Source organism: Carassius auratus, chromosome 6 (genome assembly GCF_003368295.1).
Source record: "Carassius auratus strain Wakin chromosome 6, ASM336829v1, whole genome shotgun sequence".
Taxonomy (NCBI): domain Eukaryota; kingdom Metazoa; phylum Chordata; class Actinopteri; order Cypriniformes; family Cyprinidae; genus Carassius; species Carassius auratus.
This window is the reverse complement of record NC_039248.1, coordinates 26,538,405-26,559,721: the sequence shown is the minus strand read 5'-3', so window position 1 is coordinate 26,559,721 and position 21,317 is coordinate 26,538,405. Positions and strand designations below refer to the sequence as shown.

Here is a 21,317-nt window from a genome sequence, read left to right as displayed (position 1 = left end):
ATGTTTATGGAGGTTTTCTGTGGTATCATATAGCCTGGGCTATGACCGTAGGGAGTGCCATTGGGCATGCACTCCCTTTACAATGGCGGCGTGGGTATTTCGTTCCCCATAACGTCGATGACGTATTGTCGGAGTTCCCTTCGAAAGGGAACGTCTCAGGTTACAAATGTAACCTTTGTTCCCTGAGAACAGGGAACGAGACAATACGTCTCCCAGCCATGCCTTGGGGTCTGCCTGCCAAACAGTCCCTTCAGACGAAAGGGTAACACTTTAGAATAAGGTTCCATTAGTTAATGTTAGTAAATGTATTAATTAACATGAACAAACAATGAATAATACATTTATTACTGTATTTATTCATCTTCGTTAATGTTAGTTAATGAAAATACAGTTATTCATTGTTAGTTCATGGTAATTCACAGTGCATTAACTAATGTTAACAAGCACAACTTTTGATTTAAATAATGCATTAGTAAATGTTAAAATTAACATGAACTAAGACTTATAAATGCTGTAGAAGGATTGTTCTTGCTTAGTTCATAACGAAAGTAGTTAACTAACATTAACTAATGGAACCTTATTCTAAAGTGTTACCGACGAAAGGATATTGTCATGGTTTCAAGGCACCCTTTTTCATGGCTGGCGCCGGTCAGCATGATTGCTGTGAGTTGATATTTGATTTCAGACACCTGTCACACCTGAGGCGTTCCCCATAGTGTCGATGACGTGTTGTCTCGCTCCCTGCTCTCAGGGAACAAAGGTTACATTTGTAACCTGAGACGTTTTTCACAGTTAAAATAATAATAAAAAGTCTTTATATCAAACAAAAATATGAGGAATATAAGGATTATTTCTCTGTAGAAGTAAAGGCTAAAGTTGATTTTTTTTTTTTTATTGGATGTTCTATACAGATATGCGTTGTGTGTGTGTGTGTGTATATATACACATATGCTACTCACCAAAGCCAAAGCTGCATTTATTTGATAAAAAACAGTAAAAAGCTGAAAGAAGTTTTTCCGATTTGAAGCATTTTTATAGTAAAATGTAATTGATTCCTGTGATGTGCAGCTGAATTTTCAGCATCATTACTCAAGTCTTCAGTGTCACATGATCTTCAGAAATCATTTTAATATGCTGAGTTGCTGCTCAAGAAACATTTATTATTATTATTATCAGTGTTGGACACATTGAATTTCAACGAATAGAAAGTTAAAAAACAGCACTTGTTTGAAATAAAAATCTTTTGTAATGTTATAAATGTATTTAAATATGTCATCTTTGATCAATTTAACATACATGCTTAACACCTTTTTCTCTCTTTCTCTCTCTCTTTCTTTCTTTCTTTCCTTCTTTCTTTCTTTCCTTCCTTCCTTCCTTCTTCTTTCTTTCTTTCTTTTTAACAATTGTAAGTTTTGAATGACAATGTATTTAAGTTTCCACAAATATGTGAAGCAGCACAACTGTTTTCAACACTGATAATAAGAAATGTTTCTAGAACTTTTTTTAAATTATTTTTATTTTTATTATGTCAGTGAAGCATCTTATTCTGAAAGGTCAAATATTATAAATACTAGTAATATTATTCAATTAAAATAATAAGATGAATGCATCTGTATATATTGTTGTTGACCTGTTCTCGGGGGTTCATGGGGTGGATGGGGTGTTTGGGTTAATTGGCCGCTCTGAGCCTGTCAGCTGACACTGGACTGACACAGATTCAACAATGTCATCATGTTCCACTATTTCACAAGCTATGAACCTGATGTTTTGACAGAAAGGCACACAAAAACACTGCCAAGTGATATAACAGCAACTACTGTAACTTTAACCCCAGTTTCTCAACGTCCCTTTGCTTTGGCCCGATGCCGGTGTCGTTCACCTCGAGTCGTGTGGGTTTAGAGCAAAAACAAACTCACTACGCCAATAAAGCAATGCAATAAAGTCAAATGCCTGATTGCCGCCCGTGTTTATAGTAGTACCACAATTAAAGTCAAGCAGCGACCGAATCATCCAAAACTAATGTTTATTTCTTATTTTTTTTACATGATCTATACTGTAACTGTAATGGAATGGCATTACTGTAATTAAATTGTCATGTTCTTGTCTTATTAGGTTTCCTACGAGTTATTGAAGGATGTGTTTATCCCATAGTAGAGCCGCTGACGCAAGACTGGATTCCTGCTTGATCAATGCCAAACTAAAACAACACGTTCTTCAGATCCTGAGACTGGCATCAATTCTGGGAGGTTGTATCACTTATATGATGGAAAAATATAGAATTCCAAAAAAAAAAAACTCAGCAGTAATCAACAACGTTTCATACATTTAATAATAATAATAACAATAATAATAATAATAATAATATGGATTCAAATATTCATTCAACCCCTGTACAGCAATATATAAATAAATAAATAAATATGGGCAAAAACTATTTTTCTTCTAAAATATTTTATAAATATGCATAAAATAAATTATAAATATATTTTGCCCTCAATATATTGAAATGCAAGGAAATATATTAAAATATGTAATTTTATAGAAAATTCTTCTTAATTAGTAAATAATAATCATTTAATTAATTAATTTTGTAAAAAGAATTTGACATGATTAAATCAATTTAAATCTAGTTTTGATCTAAATGTATATATATAAATAGAAAACGTTCTTTTAAATTGTAATAATATTTCACAATATTACTGTTATTACTGTATTGCATCAAATAAATAAATAAATTATGCAGCCTTGGCGAATGAAAGAGATTTAATTCAAAAACATACTGACTCCAAACTTTGAATGATATCATAACTAACCTTTACACACACACGAGCTGAATGAAATTGGTTTAACCTGTAGAAACCTTAAACACACCATCTATGTTTTATATGTTTTATCAGCGGTCTCCTTGTCATTCATGCTTTCTTACTCTACAGCAATTAAAATGGAAGCTTTCGTAATCTTCAAAAGGTCATTCACTTCGAGACATCTTTACTCAGAGGCAGATAAATGTGAGTATAATCTCTGGATGGGCTGACCATATACTTCACCTAGTAGTATGAGTGTTAAAAACCACTGGACATTATCTGGTTTATTCTAATATGTGGTGAATTCAGATAAATCTTTCTACGTTCAATGTCAAAAATCGCCCTGTGGCCTTGAATTCAGCACTAATCCCAGTAAAATTGAGCAATAGCTAGCTGTAATACTTTCAATAGATTTCAGACATGTAAAAGCATGATCATTTGGGAGACTGTAAATATGATTACTGTGGTTTAAAACTGATTTTCTGATGTGACATGAGCTAGACGCCCTTGTGATGCAACATAATGACACTCTATGAGCAACAAAATATTAAAGTGGAAAAGGAAAATTGCATATGTTGTTTCCAAACTGCTTTGATGTAGTTCCACTATTTCACAAAATGATGTGCAAAACATATTCAAGTACACGAGACCACTAAATGCATTACGGTGCATTATTGTGCATTAAATTAAATAATTTGTCATCTTTCACAGGTACCAAACTATCGAACATGCAGTTTGGATAGATATCCCTCTGATCCACATGATAGGTCTTCTTTAGCTTGTGGAATAGGTATTTTAAGGTTGATGGCGCCCTCTAGTGTCTGTTTAGAAGTAGTTCAACAGTAAAGTGATTATTACAGGAGCATTATAACTTTCACAAAAGCAGACTTTACCCTATTTCATTTATTTTTTATTATTACTATACATCACAAAGAAAGAAAAAAAAACGAGTCAAGATCAGAATAGACTCCAGAACGATTTTATAACCAACTTTTATTGTAGGAGCTTCTGTCGTTTTACAATGGATAGCTTTATTTATGTGTTAATTTTGGTATTCGTGTATTTTTTTAAACATATGTGTTTTATAAAGTACTGTAAATCACATTTATGTATCTGAGTGCATTTTTCATTTTTCAAGTTTTGAATAAAGATGTTTTCATGTTTTTGAACAAAGTCTAATGAAGTAAATACAGTAAGATGAAAATATTATTGAAATATTATTACTGTTTTCTATGTGATTATATGGTAAAATGTAATTTATTTCTGTGATACAAAGCAGAATTTTGAACATCTTTACTTCAGTCTTCAGTATCACATGATCCTAAAGAAAACATTCTGATATTATTATTGCTCAGTTATTAATAATTGCTCTTATTATAACTGTTGAAAACAGTAACTTGCTGTTTTCATTATTATTATTTTTAACATTTTAGTGGAAATGTTTTTTTTTATATTTTCAAATATTGACATATTAGAATGATTTCTTGAATATCATGTGACACTGAAGACATAAATACAGTCTTGGTGCACAAGAAATAATTATAAAAAAAAACACTAAAAGTAGTTTTAATTATTCGAATTCAAATGCAAAAAAGTGAAAAGAATCCCTTTTAATTACATCTGTGCATTATAAAACAGTGCTGTAAAATGACTATAAAAAGTGCAGTATAACCATGTAGCTGTGATTATGAAAGAATACCAGTACATCAATCAAAACTATAAAACTTTAAGTCTTTAGATGAGAAGCTAAGGATCGAATGTTCTTCTCCATGATCAGAAATATGGCTCTAATCATCCAGATCATCCACTTGGGAGATTCAGAAAATAACTGAGTATGAAACTGAGTAAGAAAAATACTCATATATTTTTTTCATATTTAGGCATATACTCAGTTATTTTCAAAACTGTGTGGCTTTATTGAACATAAATATGAAATAGTCAAATAAGATTTGATCATTTATTGCAATGCTTACAGTCTATATTTATGTATTAGGTCCTATAAAAGTTATGATTACTGTATGAATGCAGGGATATGTGTGCATGATCAAGGTCGAGTGTGTGGTGAGAGGGTGTGTGTGTGTGTGTGTGTGTAATGTTCTTATGCATATTCATTTGTTCATAGCAAATGTTTTAAAAACACACATTAAATTCTACTGAACCACTTTTTATACCTCTGATGGTGAGCCCAGGCCTCAATGGCATTTTTTTAAGAAATCTTTAAAATCATGATTTGGTAAGGGATTATTATTTATTTATTTATTTATTTATTTTTTGCATATTTGCATATTACAGGCAAAGTGGCATTATTAGATCGCATGACAATTTAAATATATGAAGAAAAAAATCCAATAAATTACAGTATATTTAAATTGTCATGTGATCTAATGATGTCACTAATGATGTCACTTACATACAAATGATTGGGGGAGGGGCTATTTTAAAACACCAAAGACAGATTATATTACAGTTGGTGTTGCAGTATGTTGCAGTATATCACATGGCCAGCAAGTTATTTAGATTTAAATATTTGAAAAAATCACCAAGAAGACACAAAATCACATTTCCAAAATCCAAGTGATGTATGATGTGTTTCAGGTGTGTGTGAAGATTTTACAACTGGTTGTGACATTTTTGGGTCACATAAAAGTTACAAAGATGTTAAAATTTCAAAAATGTATAATAGTTGCACAAAATATATTTATATTAATCTAAGTTGTATAGTATATGCTGCATACTGTATGTATAAATACATTGTTTAATAATTATTTAAAAGTTAAAAATCATCTTAATCTATAATTAATCTATGTCAAGGTTCTTATATAAAGAGCCTTGCAGTCTATGTTTGTGGTCGTGTGGTATTCTCTGAAGTATGTTGGAGTGCCATGCAAATACCATGGAAGAAACACAATGAATATGTACGGGAATGCCTTGGTACTTTGATTATGGTTATGATTTTCATATTCATGTACCATGATATTTACATGGTTCTCAAGGAAATTTATGTTTCTATCATGTAAAAACAGTCAGGATTACTGGCATAAAATAAGGTAATAAACCATACTTTGGTAATGGTACCATACTTTTTGGTATGGTAGATTATCACTTGTAGAAATACTTGATAGGGTAAAGTCAAGCTTTGCAGCAGATAATGTGTACACACTTATATTCACAATATATTCACATAAATCTGAAAAGCTTTAGAATTGAAAAGTTTCTTGTTTTGTGTTCTCATAATTGAAAACATTGTTATTGTACATTGTTATTGAACATCTCTCTCTCTCTCTCTCTCTCTCTCTCTCTCTCTCTCTCTCTCTATATATATATATATATACAGTGCTGTGAAAAGGTTTTTGCACCCTTAAAATATTCATATCATCAAATAAATTGTTATATTACACAAAGATAATGCAAGTTAATTGTAAAAGTAACTGCTCCCTTCTGTTAAATCATGAAAGAACTGTGATTAAACACATTATTTCAGAAAGCTTTCACTAGCCACACCCAGACCTGATTACTGCCAGACCTGTTGAATCAAGAAATCACTGAAATACAATCTGACTGACAAAGTGAAGCACGCTTAAAGAGCAACACATCATGCTGCGATCGAAAGACATTCAAGAACAGATGAGAAAACAAAATAGTTGACATGCATCAGCTGGAAAGAGTTATAAAACCATTTCTAAGGCGTTGGGACTCCAGTGAACCAGGAACAGAGCCATTATCCATAAACAGAGAAAACTTGGAACAGTGCTGAACCTTCCCAAGAATGTCGGATCTACCAAAATTACTCCAAGAGCGCAACAACGGCTCATCCAGGAGGTCATGAAAGAAACTAGAACAACATTTAAAGAGCTGCAGGCCTCACTCGCCTCAATTAAGATCAGTGTTCATGATTCAGCAATAAGAAAAGACTGGGCAAAAACAGCATCCATGAGAGAGATTCACGCAAAAAGCTCCAATGATCTCCAATGCCTTAAAATGGAGAGCAAAACCAGAGAGACGTGGAAGAAAACGGAAGACAACCATCAAAATGGATAGAAGAATAACCAGAATGGCAAAGGCTCAGCCAATGATCACCTCCAGGATGATCAAAGACAGTCTGGAGTTACCTGTAAGTACTGTGACAGTTAGAAGACGTCTGTGTGAAGCTAATCTATTTTCAAGAATCCCCCGCAAAGTCCCTCTGTTAAAAAAAAGGCATGTGCAGAAGAGGTTACAATTTGCCAAAGAACACATCAACTGGACTAAAGAGAAATGGAGGAACATTTTGTGGACTGATGAGAGTAAAATTGTTCTTTTTGGGTCCAAGGGCCACAGGCAGTTTGTGAGACGACCCCCAAACTCTGAATTCAAGCCACAGTACACAGTGAAGACAGTGAAGCATGGAGGTGCAAGCATCATGATATGGGCATGTTTCTCCTACTATGGTGTTGGGCCTATTTATCGCATACCAGGGATCATGGATCAGTTTGCATATGTTAAAATACTTGAAGAGGTCATGTTGCCCTATGCTGAAGAGGACATGCCCTTGAAATGGTTGTTTCAACAAGACAATGACCCAAAACACACTAGTAAACGGGCAAAGTCTTGGTTCCAAACCAACAAAATTAATGTTATGGAGTGGCCAGCCCAATCTCCAGACCTTAATCCAATTGAGAACTTGTGGGGTGATATCAAAAATGCTGTTTCTGAAGCAAAACCAAGAAATGTGAATGAATTGTGGAATGTTGTTAAAGAATCATGGAGTGGAATAACAGCTGAGAGGTGCCACAAGTTGGTTGACTCCATGCCACACAGATGTCAAGCAGTTTTAAAAAACTGTGGTCATACAACTAAATATTAGTTTAGTGATTCACAGGATTGCTAAATCCCAGAAAAAAAAAATGTTTGTACAAAATAGTTTTGAGTTTGTACAGTCAAAGGTAGACACTGCTATTTTTTTGAACACACCCCTTTCAACTAATTGCCCAATTGCACAGCCTTAAGAGCGTGCATATCATGAATGCTGGGTCTTGTTTGTTTTCTGACAATCTACTGAACCTACTGGTAACTTGTTTGCCACGTAGCAATAAAAAATATACTAAAAACCTTGATTATTCTGGTTAGTCACATTGTACTGCTATTATTTTGAACAATACTGTAAGTCCAGGCAAGATCCCAGACAGAAAGCAGTTTCAGCCCAGAACCGGCCCACATCTGGTCTGAGGGAAATCCATGTGGGCCAGATCTGGGCCGAAACTACTTTGCTGTCTGGGATGGGACAGCTTTTTGAAATCATCATTTAAAAATAACTTCACTCAGGTTATCTTTGTGTAAAAATAAAATTAGTTTGAACTGAATCAACATATGTGACACATATGAAAAAAAAAAAGTTCTACATTTTAGTTGTTTTATGTTAAAGTGAATACAAAATTGTATGCATAAAATAAATGTCAAAGATCGTTTACTGATATGTTGAAAAAAGTATAAATGGCTGTGTATACAGCACAATATGTATGAATAAGCACGCAGTGAGTGTGATCATTAAGCGGCTTGATCTATGTTTGTGATTTGATAGATCGGTCGCGGGCTTTAGGACCCGGATGTGCAGTGAGTCTCAGACACCGGTTGATGATCCGCTCGCGACTCATTCAATGTCTGTTATCAAAGAACAATAACCGAACGTCTCCGCCGGACACGTTACACGAGTTAATGCTGCTGTATTAACACCAGTCCTCGTACACCTCTAGCAGAGAGACCAGAGACCGGGCAGATCACCGAGGACCGGCGCACATCTGCATCACCGGCGGATTCCGCTCAGCCGTTCCCCGTCAGTCCGCTTCAGGCCACCGACGACAGCATGAGCCAGAGGTTCACGGTGACCGCCGGTGACATCCAGGGCGAAGTCAACCAGCTGTTCGAGGGCGATGAGGAGACGCCGAGCGCCTCTGACGCTGCGGAGACATCCGGGAAAGGTGAGAGATTTATGACGCTTTGACACCTGTGAAGAATAAACTCATCCAGCAGCTGCGAATATTAATATTCAACACACCACCCTCTGATAGTGTAACCATCAAACGAGACTAAATGACGAAAATTAGTCTGTCATATTGGTTTTATGGGTAATCTATTTTATGATGTAATCTATACTAAATATATTTAATATGCATTTATTATATTTTTTAAAATACATATAACCTATAATCAGATTAGTCATGTTTAAAATCTGTAACCCTGTTGTTCAGTAATGCACTGAATTTAATGCTTTTATAATGTCTGGTGCATAATATAATATAGCTCATAATCTTAATGTATTGTTATTATTTCATATCAATTCATGTACTTTCATATATACTAAATGAATATATTTTAATGCATTTAAAAAACATTTCACGTAGGCTAGCAGTAATAAATCCATATATATATATATATATATATATATATATATATATATATATATATATATCTACAAGACTGCATTACTTATGACTTTAAATGGTCTCTTTTTGCATAATCATTTTAATATAATGCTTAGTGCTTATGCAGATTATATTCATATTGTAATGTATTCATGTAATATTTCATGTATACTGTGAGTATACTGATTCCTATTTCATACTTCATCAAGGAAATCCATTTACACTGTATATGTTTTTATTAGGTTTTATTTGGTTTCTATATGTATGTAATATTCATTTTCATAGGCTATTTTGACCATATATTATATAATGATATAATAAATATAATCATAAATATAAATATAGTAATCATAATCATAATTATATTATACATTATGATTATAATCAATAGAATCATAATATATAATATTTAGTATATGAAATGCACATTTATAATATATTCATTCAATATTTCATCTAGACTATATGGATTATTTTTTAATTTCATAAGGACTAAGAAAATCCATGTGGCATTGCTGAAACCATGCTTTATTGTTATATCATTAAATGTACTGAACATTTGGTTTTATTTTATCTGTTGCACACTTGAAGTTTTTTGCATGTCTAGTGCAAGCATATATTTTCATTGCCTAGATCAAGCTAGATCATATATTGCATTTTACTTTGAGATTTGATCCTTCTTTGTGTGAGGAAAGAGAATCTGCTTGTGTTCATTTGTTCATCAGTACTGCAGTGCCAAATCTGATAGAGAGGCCAGTTTGGTGTCATATTTCTCATAGTGATGGATGAATGAATATATGCAGAATTCACTTCAGTGGCTTGTTGAAATGGTTACAATGTCTTGCCATGTCTGTTAGCCTTAAATGTGCATGGTTGTCTTCACATAATGACACTTCTGACGGTCAGTTGTATTTGATGAAGCCTTTGAATATTTAATGAGATGAAATGCATTTTAGCCACACTGCACAGGAAGTCTGTTAAATAAAAGTCAGGCGGGATTATTCATCTGTAATCATTAGTCTCTTAATGTTTTCTGTGATGTGGTTTGCTCTTTTTTTTCCGTTTGAGATTCTGCTAAGTATTAAACAATTAAGTGATTTGATGGACAAAACAGTCTGACTTTATTATGAGAAGTAATTTGTCTAGTATGCAGACTGAAAGTGAAAGCACAATGGGATGCATCAGAAGATGTTTGATGTTAGTAATGTGGAACGGGATTTCGGAGCAGTGAGATGGAATGGGATGGGAATATTTGACATGACATGACTGAAATAGATACTAAGTGAGTGACCCACTAAACACTGAAATACTAGTGTAGGTCTAGTGGTGGTGTGTTTTGACTTTTTACTAAGGGCTCTAAAGCACCAGTTTCTTAAATGTATTGCAATATACAATGCAACAATTTGAATTGCACCATTAAGTTGTTCTACAAATGTTGTAGTTCTTCTACACCTGACAGGTCTAAAGAGTTCGGTGAAGTCTTGTTGTGAACACCTGCCTACATGTCCCACATTTTTCTGAATAGTAGCATGATAGGAAGCTTTGCTACAAAAACTAGTGAGCTCCCTACCATGTTTTTTTGCATGTTTTTATAGAATAATAAATTAAGTGATATAGAATGAAAAGAATACAGATTTTTTTTTAAGCTTCCTATTAAAACTATTCTTAGTAAGTTGTAAGTTATAGTGCATTTATAGTTCTAGCCTACACGTTTAATAACACCACTTCACCCAAATTCCTTCTTTGTTTATCATTTTGAAGAAACAATTTTGGAGTTGTTTATTGCAAAGTTTTGTATGGACTTTTTTTTTTTTATTATCCCTGAATTTCTGCATTTCTGTTTTACTTTGAAAATATGCACTTTTCATATTATTCATAAATACTTGATTTTAAATAATTCCTTGCAATTTTTTTAACAAACATATATATGAATATTCAAAGAAATTGAGGTTTAACGAGGCAAAATATGCCCTTTTTCTTATTTATTACTGAGTTTACCAACTGAATATCAAATATATGTGTGCACTTTTGTTAAAATCAATTATATACTTTAAAAAAAAATACCAAATTAGTAATAAATCAAAACAATTGTACGTTCAGAATTTTAAACTAAGTAAATATAGCTTTTGATGCAAAGCCTGTTCCAAAAAAAGTTATTTGATATAATTATAAAATTATATTCTTTTTCTCTGCATTGATCTGTATGCATATCCACATTTCATTCAATATTTAAATTAATTGATAAAAATAGCTAAACATAATTAATTTGGGGAATTGCATTACCCAGTTTAATGTATTTGAGTGTGTTTATCAACTCTCACATACACATAACACACAGAGAGCTATCTCTATGGCATTCACTTACGAATGTTCAGTCACTTACGAGAAACATTTTAATTAGGTTACTTGTTTAGAAGGTGCAAGGCAGCTCACTAGATTGTGGAATAGAGCTTGAGGCATCTGTTCTGATGAGTTCACTACCAAACATTGGGGTTTTTGCCATGTGAAGTCTCTCAAACCGAAGACAGTGTCCTGGAAGGTGTATGTAGAGTGTCCATCTTTGGTGTTCCCCTCTATAGATATAGAGATGCGCACCTGTAGTCTCCTAGAGACGGTACAGCCTTGATGCTCTCGTCTCCAGTTCAAGTCACCATAACGTTTCCATGACAACTGCATCCTCTTTGTGCCATGATTGGTGTGTGCTTGAGGGACCGCTGAATGCAATGATATTAGTAAAACCACAATGACTGCTCTCACCATGCACGCACTGGCCAATAACGCTGCTATATCACCTCCTGTGTCTATAAAACAAGCACGAATTGTCTGAAACCCACTCTAAACTCTTTATTCAGATGTGCATGGGTGTATTTGTGTGTGAGTACATGCATAAACATAAAAAATAACACAAAAATAGCAAAAAAGAGAGTAGGCGACTAGTTTAGTAGTCAGTCCATGCACAAGAGCATCACAGGTACGTTCCTGCATCTCATGGGTGTTTGGTGAGAAAGGCCTCGATAAGGTTTTCGTGCTATTGCTGATGTTGTTTTTATCTATCTCAGATGCCACCCGTGTAGAGGTTCATCTGACCGTGAAGGTCTCCAGACAGTCTGAAATGTCTAGCCCGACTCTATACGCTGTATAAAGCTAATAGGATCATTAAGACGTCCTGGATTTGGTTTAAATTATTCAGTATCTGATTCAGCGTGGCTCTCTCTTGTAGTAGCCTCTTTTTAGTGGTAGATATTACAATAATAGTCAGGAGTATTTACAGTTAAACTGGAAGAGCAGAGGTCTTTGGTGCTGTCAGTGGTGCGAAAGTCACTTGTTTCTTCTTCTATTTATATTCGTTTATAATTAAATTATTAATATAACTCTGATATCATTACGTGTATATATATTGCTATCAAGCGCAATGGTTGGGGGTTCGATTCCCCAGGAACACATCATAGGTAAACATTTATAGCCTGAATGCACTGTAAGTCGCTTTGGATAAAAGCGTCTGCTAAATGCATAAATTAAATTTTTTAATTACATTTTTTAATTGTCATTTAAATTTATATATATAATATAGTTCAATTAATATTCTTTTTTTTTTGTAAAAGAGTATTTTGAAACGGGACCATTTTTATATTAAGTATATATTTTATTACAATTCCTTGCAAAATGTTATATTCATATATATATAGTTTTTCAAAGAAAATGCTTTTTTTATTTTAAAGAAAGATGTTGATATATATATATATATATATATATATATATATATATATATATATATATATATATATATATATATATAATTTAATTCTTTATGCACTCTTACAATTTAGTCGCTTGTAAGACTGTGTGGTTGTTGTGGTGTAATGCTCATTTAATTAATTTCTAAAATATCAGTTTGAAAGATTGCATTCATTTATTTGTTTATATTTATGTATTTATTTACAATTTTTGTACTTGGTTTGTTTGTAAACAAAATATTGCTAAATTATTGTATTCAGTTAATTGAAGTATTTGAAGTCTATTAACAATAATATTGAGTTTGCCATGAATATAGCCTTTTCACGTGTATAAATGGTCTTCGATGGTATTTGGCTGTTTTATCATTCAGCAGCTGAAAAACTGATGTCTGGTAAATTCTGAATGAACAGCACACCTATATTACTAAACAGTGCTCATGATTGAGGAATCCACCAGGACTGTATCAGGACAAATGTGTGTTCTGATGACTTGCATGACTAATTACTCTTACTATTTTCTATCAAGCAGCCATAAATAGTAGACAGAGTTCCAAATACAGTGCGTCGTCATTGCAATAATTGGCATATTCCACACACCAGACAGAACTAGTGCCATAAGCTGTTTTTAACCCTGTCAGTAATCACTCACATATTACGCTGCTGCACAATAGCTGTGTTCTCCATCACAGACGTGCAGCTAGGGAGTCTCAGCATCTACTGAAGCACCATGATGGACAAATTCATCTCCATTTAGTGATTGTTTGCACAAAGACAAAGAACGCTCTGTCGACAAAAACGGTGTGTGACTTTGTACCATGCTGGAGTTTTGGTAGAAGTAAAGGAGGACTTTGTATGTTTTACATGGGGGCTAAAGCTCTGGCAATGCAGTCTGTGTGTTGTGTACTAAAAACACAACAAGAAAATTCCATTACTGCTTTCACAATTAGTAATATCCATGATAAGCAGCCCAGCGGCTCAACTGTAAACATTTAAATGAATAGTTTTACTGTTTATACACAAAAAATATGTAAGATTTCTATTCATTTGGAATACACACTTTAAGATAAACAAACTAATAAACAATGTAATGTATATTTGTCAGTCATGCATAAATGAAACGGGAATGCAACGAGTGTTTAAAATGTTCAGGTTTATATATTTATCATCAATAAATCCTATTTATTTCAGTCTTATACATGGTGACTAATTGAAAATAGCCTGTTCCATAGCTAGCTTTAGTTTATCATGCTTTTAAGCTAAATTAATTAAATTATTTTCCATTGTAATATATAAATTATAAATAAAACTAAAGCTAAAATTGTAAAAAATGATGTCTTGAAATTAAATATATTATAAAACACTTTATTTCAGTCAAGGCAACATTTCTGATTGTAATTTAGCTTAACTTGATCTACTGAAGTAACTAAAACTGAAATTCAAAAAAATTAAAACATCTACTAAACATAACAAAACCACAACAAAGTTACTACAGTAAAACTGTAAAATGAAAACTGATGAATTAAACTATTACGGTCTCAATGATACTAAAATAACGCTGTTATTTTCAGTGTACGGATTTCTGCAGAATCTGAGCAGTTTAAATAAATGCATTTTCTAAATATGATTGGTTAAATAAAATCGAATAGATTTTAAATAATAAATTATGCCTTTTTTCCACCTTTATTTTTTATGCTATTGAATTGCATAAATCTTATAATCAGGCCTAAATATGTTTTACCAAGGTTTTTTTTTTATTATTATTATTCACATGAGATTTTTGGTGTGCTTTGTCCATTTGTTATAATTTTCATATCAAGTGTCTAACAATTTCACAATATAGTAGTAAAATATCTGTCCAGAGCAGAAAATGCAGCCAGAGCAGCTTGTATTGTTTTAGATGATGTCGTGTTTGTTTCCATTGTTGTCATTGGCCGCTCAGCTTGTATTCATTTGCATAACACTCCAGAATCAATTGCCGTCCAAATTCGGTGGTTGCCATTAGCGTATTGGGATATGCAGATTGTTTAGCTCTCAATGAGCAGTCCGTCCTTTCTTCATAATGGCACGTCGAGCTGTTTGTTTCCAGTCAAGCCATCGCTTGTGAGACAGACGAGGAAGCGCTCTCGCTATTTTAGCATAATGCTGGTCTGGTGGCGCAGGTTTCCTGTCTATTAGTCTATTGTTTGTCTGTGTGTGTAAGTAATCAGTCTCTCAGTCCCACCAGCCGCTGTCAGGTAATAATGTGGTGATCACGAGAAGGACAGGATTCACTCGATGTGGAATGACATCCATCACTCTCTTCTTCTGTGTCTTAAGATCCACTTGTTCTCTTTTAATCATTGCATTATTACAATTTTAAGTGAAAACAATCCTTATCAACCAGAAATAATTATATTATAAAACTATTATTTCAATTATAAAAATATAGATATATAACATTATAATTAAATAATATTTAATAAAACATTAAATTGTTAAATATAAATTAAAAGCAATCCTTTTAAGCCAAAAAACACCTTTCATGCATGTTTTATCTTAATTCGCTGGGGTATATTTTTTGCAATAGCCAACAATACATATACATGAATGGGTCAAAATTATAATTTTTTCTTTAATGCAAAAAACCATTAGGACATTAAGTAAAGATCATGTTCCTTGAAGATATTTTGTACATTTTCTACTTTAAATACATCAAAACTTAATTTTTTGATTAGTAATATGCATTGTTAAGAATTCATTTGGACAAATTTAAAGGTGATTTTCTCAGTATTTAATTTTTTTTATTTTTTATTTATTTTTTTTATTTTTTTTTGCACCCCAAGATCCCCAAATAGTTGTATCTTGGCCAAATATTGTCCTCCTAACAAACGTGTTACAAAAAAATTTAATTGTTCAATATAAAGTGAATCATAGGTTTGGCTTTACAACCCAATTTAAAATGATATACACAACTTTATATATAATATGTGTCTCTGTGTGTGTGTGTGTGTGTGTGTGTGTGTGTGTGTGTGTGTGTGTGTGTGTGTGTGTGTGTCTCAAAAAACCACCTTAAACTGAAGCCTTGCTTTCTATAATTATTTGATTTGATTGTTATTTTTTATTTGACTGCAATCATTTTTGTTTTACGGTTAAAGTCATGAAATGATAATTGAATTACCCTTTTCCAGAAAGGACAGGTCAATGAATTGGATTGGATCTACTGAAATACACGCGTGCAGAAACACAGACAGGGGAACACTATATGTCTGCTAGATATTAATATTTCTGTCAGATCACTCGTCTGTGCTATAATGTCATTACAATAGTACATCTCTTCACATTGATTTGAGTCTCGTCTAGTCCTGAGATAAATGTTGCTTATCAACATCAATGACAGGTCTTTCCTCGTGGTCATGGTCAGATATCAGTGCTGACCGCTTTATATTGCTCATAAACAATGTCTGCTAAATAAACCTGCAGTGCAAAACACCAGAGATCAATTTCAAAAGAGATGCAATTACATTAGTTCACCACTCGATTGCATACCAGTGATAAGAGTAAAACGAGACCGAAGCTGTCAGAGCAAAATTACTGGTGACTATATTCAAAAATATATTAAAGAATAAAGAAGATTAAGGCTGTTATTACGATTTTTTTTCCTCCATATGTTAACCCCTAAACATGCTTTATCATAATGCAAAACATGTAATTATCATTATTTTCATGGGAAAATATTTACTTTTATTACATTTATATACCTTATTTACTTAAATGTTATATGTAAATATTTAATTTGTAATAGATTTGATCATAATGGAAGTAATTTTCATAATGCAAGTAATTTTCATATAAAAAATTGAGATTTTTATACATTCATGCAACAGATATAAGAAAAACAAATCTTTAAAAATAAACCTCTAGATGCATTATTTTGATGAGATTATGCAAAATATTGTTTTTTTATATATATATATATATATATTTTTTCATTTTACTTTATGGTTGAACATGATCTAGACTTGTATTTGTGAGATTCATTATCATTCATTCAGATAAAGAAAAATGATTTTAAAGGCTGTACGGGTAACAGTTTTACAACATACTCAAAAATTATATTCAAGAAAAAAGAAATATTTAGCAAAAGAAAAGTAGAAAAGTGTTTCTTTTTTATTAAAATTAATATTTATTTATTTATTTATTTATTCTGAAGCTAGCACATTTTAATCCCCAAATTCTCAATTCTATGTAAAACGTAATTTTCATAATTTGTTTTTTAAAATGTGCATTAACATACTCTTGCTATTTATATTTATTTAAATATATGTATTTAAAATGAAAACAAAAAATGGGGGAAAAATGGTTTCTTTATACAAAATATTTTATTTTATTTTGATTTTATTTACTTATTCCAGTCTTATTCCAGTATTCAGAAGCGCTCATGTTGATCAGTGTAATGTATGCAAACTGCAGAGGGCAGCTGTGTTCTGCGGGAGCATCAGTTCCCCGTTCCAGACTCGGTTCTAGAGTTTGTTATCAGGGGGAGAAGCAGACATGAGGTGGGGGTCGTAGCTGTGTAGATGCTGCCAGCGTCATCATGTAAAGCCTTCATAGGCTTGTTATGTAACACAGCATCTACACAAAGAACGGATGAGCAGAAATAACCGCTTGAATCTCAAGGAAAAGGGGAGAGGATTCACGGTTCAGCTACATCAAAGAAAAGACACGCTGTAATGATGTTATCATTCACATCCAGGATCTTACCGTATTGTTACGGTCCAAACGGCGGGAACAATCGTTCTTGCACTGATCTTACCGCCTTGAGCCGTTTCTGGACTCCCTGCAGAAACAATGTGTGGTTTAATTATTGATAGTGACCGGCACTAAATGTTAACCTAGATTTAATCATAATAACGTACTTGGGCCGCCTAATATTTTAAGCTCAGTTCTATTGGTTTAAATGAGAACACTGAGAGAAATGTGCTAATAATTTTTCATATAAATACGCAATTTGTTCTAATGTTGATCCGGATTGTCTTAAATGATGGATCATGAGCCTGCGGTTAGTAATTAGCATAATACAGCCCGAATCATCTCCATATAAGGGTTTTCCGCACAGTTCTTCTCCTACAGCCAATCGTCAATCAGTTGTTGAGGAGAGCATGAGCTGGAAGATCTTCCTCCGTTATGGCTGATTCCGTTTGAAATGCATTTAAGCAAGCGTGATAATTGCACAATTGCACACGCAGAAATGTTCATGCTCTTCATATCATGAAGATGATTGTTTTAAATGCAGGATATTGGAAATGAGTTTGCCTTGTTACGGCAGTGTCATGGATAGCCATGTTTTTCAATGACGTGCTGGTGTGATCTGGATTTTCTCATATGCTGAAAGGAGCCGTTGCCTCTGGTTTCATCATTGTCTCTGGGGATGCTGATGGATTGTGGTGACAGGAAGACGTTTCTCCACATCTTCATTTATCCTCAACCACAGACACCACATTAATTTCATTTATTGAACATTTCTACGTCCTTGCATTCAAATTCAAGTTGTAATTCTGCATCCTGGTCTGCCACCTCAGTAGAATTTTTTTTAAGACATTTTCGTTTGAATTTCTCAATTGTGCACAACTCTGATTCTTGAGCTTGATCTCTTCTGAGCAGGAACTAGTCGCTATTTTTTATTTTTTTATGAGGTTTAGCCATCAAATCACGATACTTGGTTTCTGCTCTATATCCTTGGAACTGGATTGAATTTGTAATGTAGCACATACTCTGGTATTAAAGCACAGTCAGATGTCTTGCTGCCATCTGTTCTCAGTGTAAACCAGAAACAGTGATGCACATTCATGTGTGGTCGTTCAGACTGCTTTTAGATCAGTATTTAGAGGTTGTCATAGAGACTCAGGTCATGATCTTTCTGTGGAGAAGCTGTGCTGCTTAAAAATGGAAACTGTCTCTAAGGACTCATGCATGCCGCTGAGAGAAGTGATGGATAGAGCGATGTTATGACTGCAATTAGCCTCTAAAGCAGCCATTCTCCTCAGTTCTGTGTGAAGGAGAATGTGAAGGAGAGCAGCCTTCAGTTTGATTTTTTATCGAAGGAGGTATAAAAGCTGCCCGTGGCAAAACATTGCAGGCTATTAAAAAGCGAATTTGAGAGGAGTTGGTGAAAAGTAGGTGATTGCTTTCGGTGAGTCATACCACCCAAACACACCTACACACACACACACACACACACACACACAGTGAAGAAAAATGCCCACATCAACATCAGCTTAATAACTTAATGTCACAGTCGGATGCCCTTCTTCCAGGGTCCCACTTTAACGGGTGAACTGAGAATATTGATGGTTATAAAGTGAAGTATTTCTAGGAAAGTTACTATTAACTTGCTTATTAATTTTATTTACTAAAGCTAAGCACTTACCGTGTGTTAATTCTGTACCCTGCCTCTTTCTGTTATATTTCTCTCTTTTCATCTCTCTGTGAGCTTCTGTCGCTCGGGGCTCTCTTCTAAACGGACTGTGATATAAACATGTAGCTCTGAAATCTCAGGCCTCCATCAGTCGCCGTAGTGGCTCTGGCTCCCCAGCGGACGTAAGTTCACCACCGTCCCATTCATCCGGCTGATCTCCGCTCATGTCCAGCGGTTATCACGACTAATCACGGCCCCTCAAGAGCCTCGGATTATTTCAGAGCACACTGCGATATGAGCCAGCTGCACAAAGTCAAAAAGGTGAATGGCATTTTTTCCTCAAACTAACCACCAGCTGTAGTTCCCGGTCATCAGAGTGGTTTGTTTATCATCATAGTGCATTATTAGCCTGGGAGGAGGACTTTAATGATAAAGAATGAGCTTGGAAATACACCGTGCCGAGCTGTGGGAAAAGTTGCAGTGATGAATGAGTCTTGGCTCTTATGGACTGAGAAGCGAATGAGTCTGTTGGCAGGGGTACAAAGAGCCTGGGGTTCAAGAAGCTACGTTTAGTATTTTATACATGCTGGAAAGCCACAGCGACTCTGATTCACTCTTTGGTTCATTCCTGGACTAATTCATCAAAGCTGTCGGTATGTGTGAAAAATGCATTATTTCAGCAACGTGAATTATTGATTTGTGAGTTTTTGCTCATGTTTAGGGTTAGAGATTTGAACAAACTTTAGCATGCGTCATCCTGCAGCATTTGTTCTCTGCTTAGCAAGACACCAGATTTGAGGAATCAGTCAGTGATCAAGGTAAAGCTTTCATTAGACCTTTAAGCACAGTATCTGCATTTTAAAGTTAAATGCATCAGTCTGGTACAAAATTAAGAGCTCCAAGTCCATTTCAGTGAACAAATTCTATTCTATGCATTCTATTCTCTTACATTACATTTAAGGAACACTTTATCAGTTCAAATGGAGACTTTTGATAACGAATGCATGGCTGCCCAAATTCGCTCCACTTATCCATAATGACCGTGTAAACAATAACATCATGCTCATAACATTATGGGCCTGTGGCTCAGTGGTAGAGCATTGCATTACCAGTGCAAAAGGTTGTGGGTTCGATTCCCAGAAGAACAAATGTTAGGTAAAAAAACTAAAGTTAGCCTAAATGCAGTAAGTCAATTTGGATAAAAGTGTCTGTTAAATGTAATAAAACTGTGTGGAAACACTTTAACCTGATTCTAGTTTGTCAGACTCAGAAGTAATGACGTGTGCCTTCAGAACAGCAGGTGTGTGTGGTCTTCACATCTTCACAGCGAGTTATAAGTTCGGTGTGTGCTGAGATGAATGAGCGAGTGAGAGTGTTGATATAGTTGTTGTGGATGGATCTCTGCTGTAGGTTTATAATCAGCACAGGTCTGTTGTTATCTGCCGCACAACCACAAGCTTTAAGGTCAGCGCTGACAGCTCAAGGTCCCTTTTATCTCCATTCAGACACACACAGACACACACAGCCAGACCAAGGGCTTCACAGTCGCTGTTTGGTGTTACAGCAGTACTTACTCTCTACCTGATTAAAACTGAGTCTTTGAATAGTAATATAAATATGCACCTTCACCATTTTATTGGATATTAGTTGCTTTGCACATAATGTGACAGTATATTATCATGTAGAGGTCAGGATCTTAAATTGTCATGAAAACATGACATTGTTTGGATAAAAGAGAGAAAGTAGAATATGAATAGCACTAGTATAATTTTATCATTTATGTATAATTTTACCACTAGTGGCTAAAATAGCAATTACAGGTCAGAAATGTATTTTATTGTTGGTTATATGCTGTTGTAGTATATGTTAATATTTTAAATTAGCTTTATTTTTGTATTTTTAGTTTTCATTCTAATTTAAAGTTAAGTAAATTTTGTATTTTTTATTTAATTGTAATCTAATATATATATATGTATATCTATATAGT

At 33.8% G+C, this 21,317-nt stretch overlaps 1 protein-coding gene across 3 annotated transcripts in view; it reads left to right on the top strand.

Annotated features, from left to right (window-relative positions):
• The first annotated feature begins 8,393 nt into the window (after positions 1 to 8,393).
• Positions 8,394 to 21,317, top strand: part of LOC113104808 (solute carrier family 12 member 5-like) — a 125,842-nt gene continuing 112,918 nt past the window's right edge. For 2 of the 3 annotated variants that reach the window (XM_026266143.1, XM_026266141.1), the window contains exon 1: positions 8,394 to 8,758. In XM_026266143.1, coding sequence (XP_026121928.1) covers positions 8,644 to 8,758 — 115 coding nt within the window. In that variant the 5' untranslated portion in view covers positions 8,394 to 8,643. The remainder of the gene's footprint in view (positions 8,759 to 21,317) is intronic. The other variant, XM_026266142.1, reaches the window with a different exon arrangement.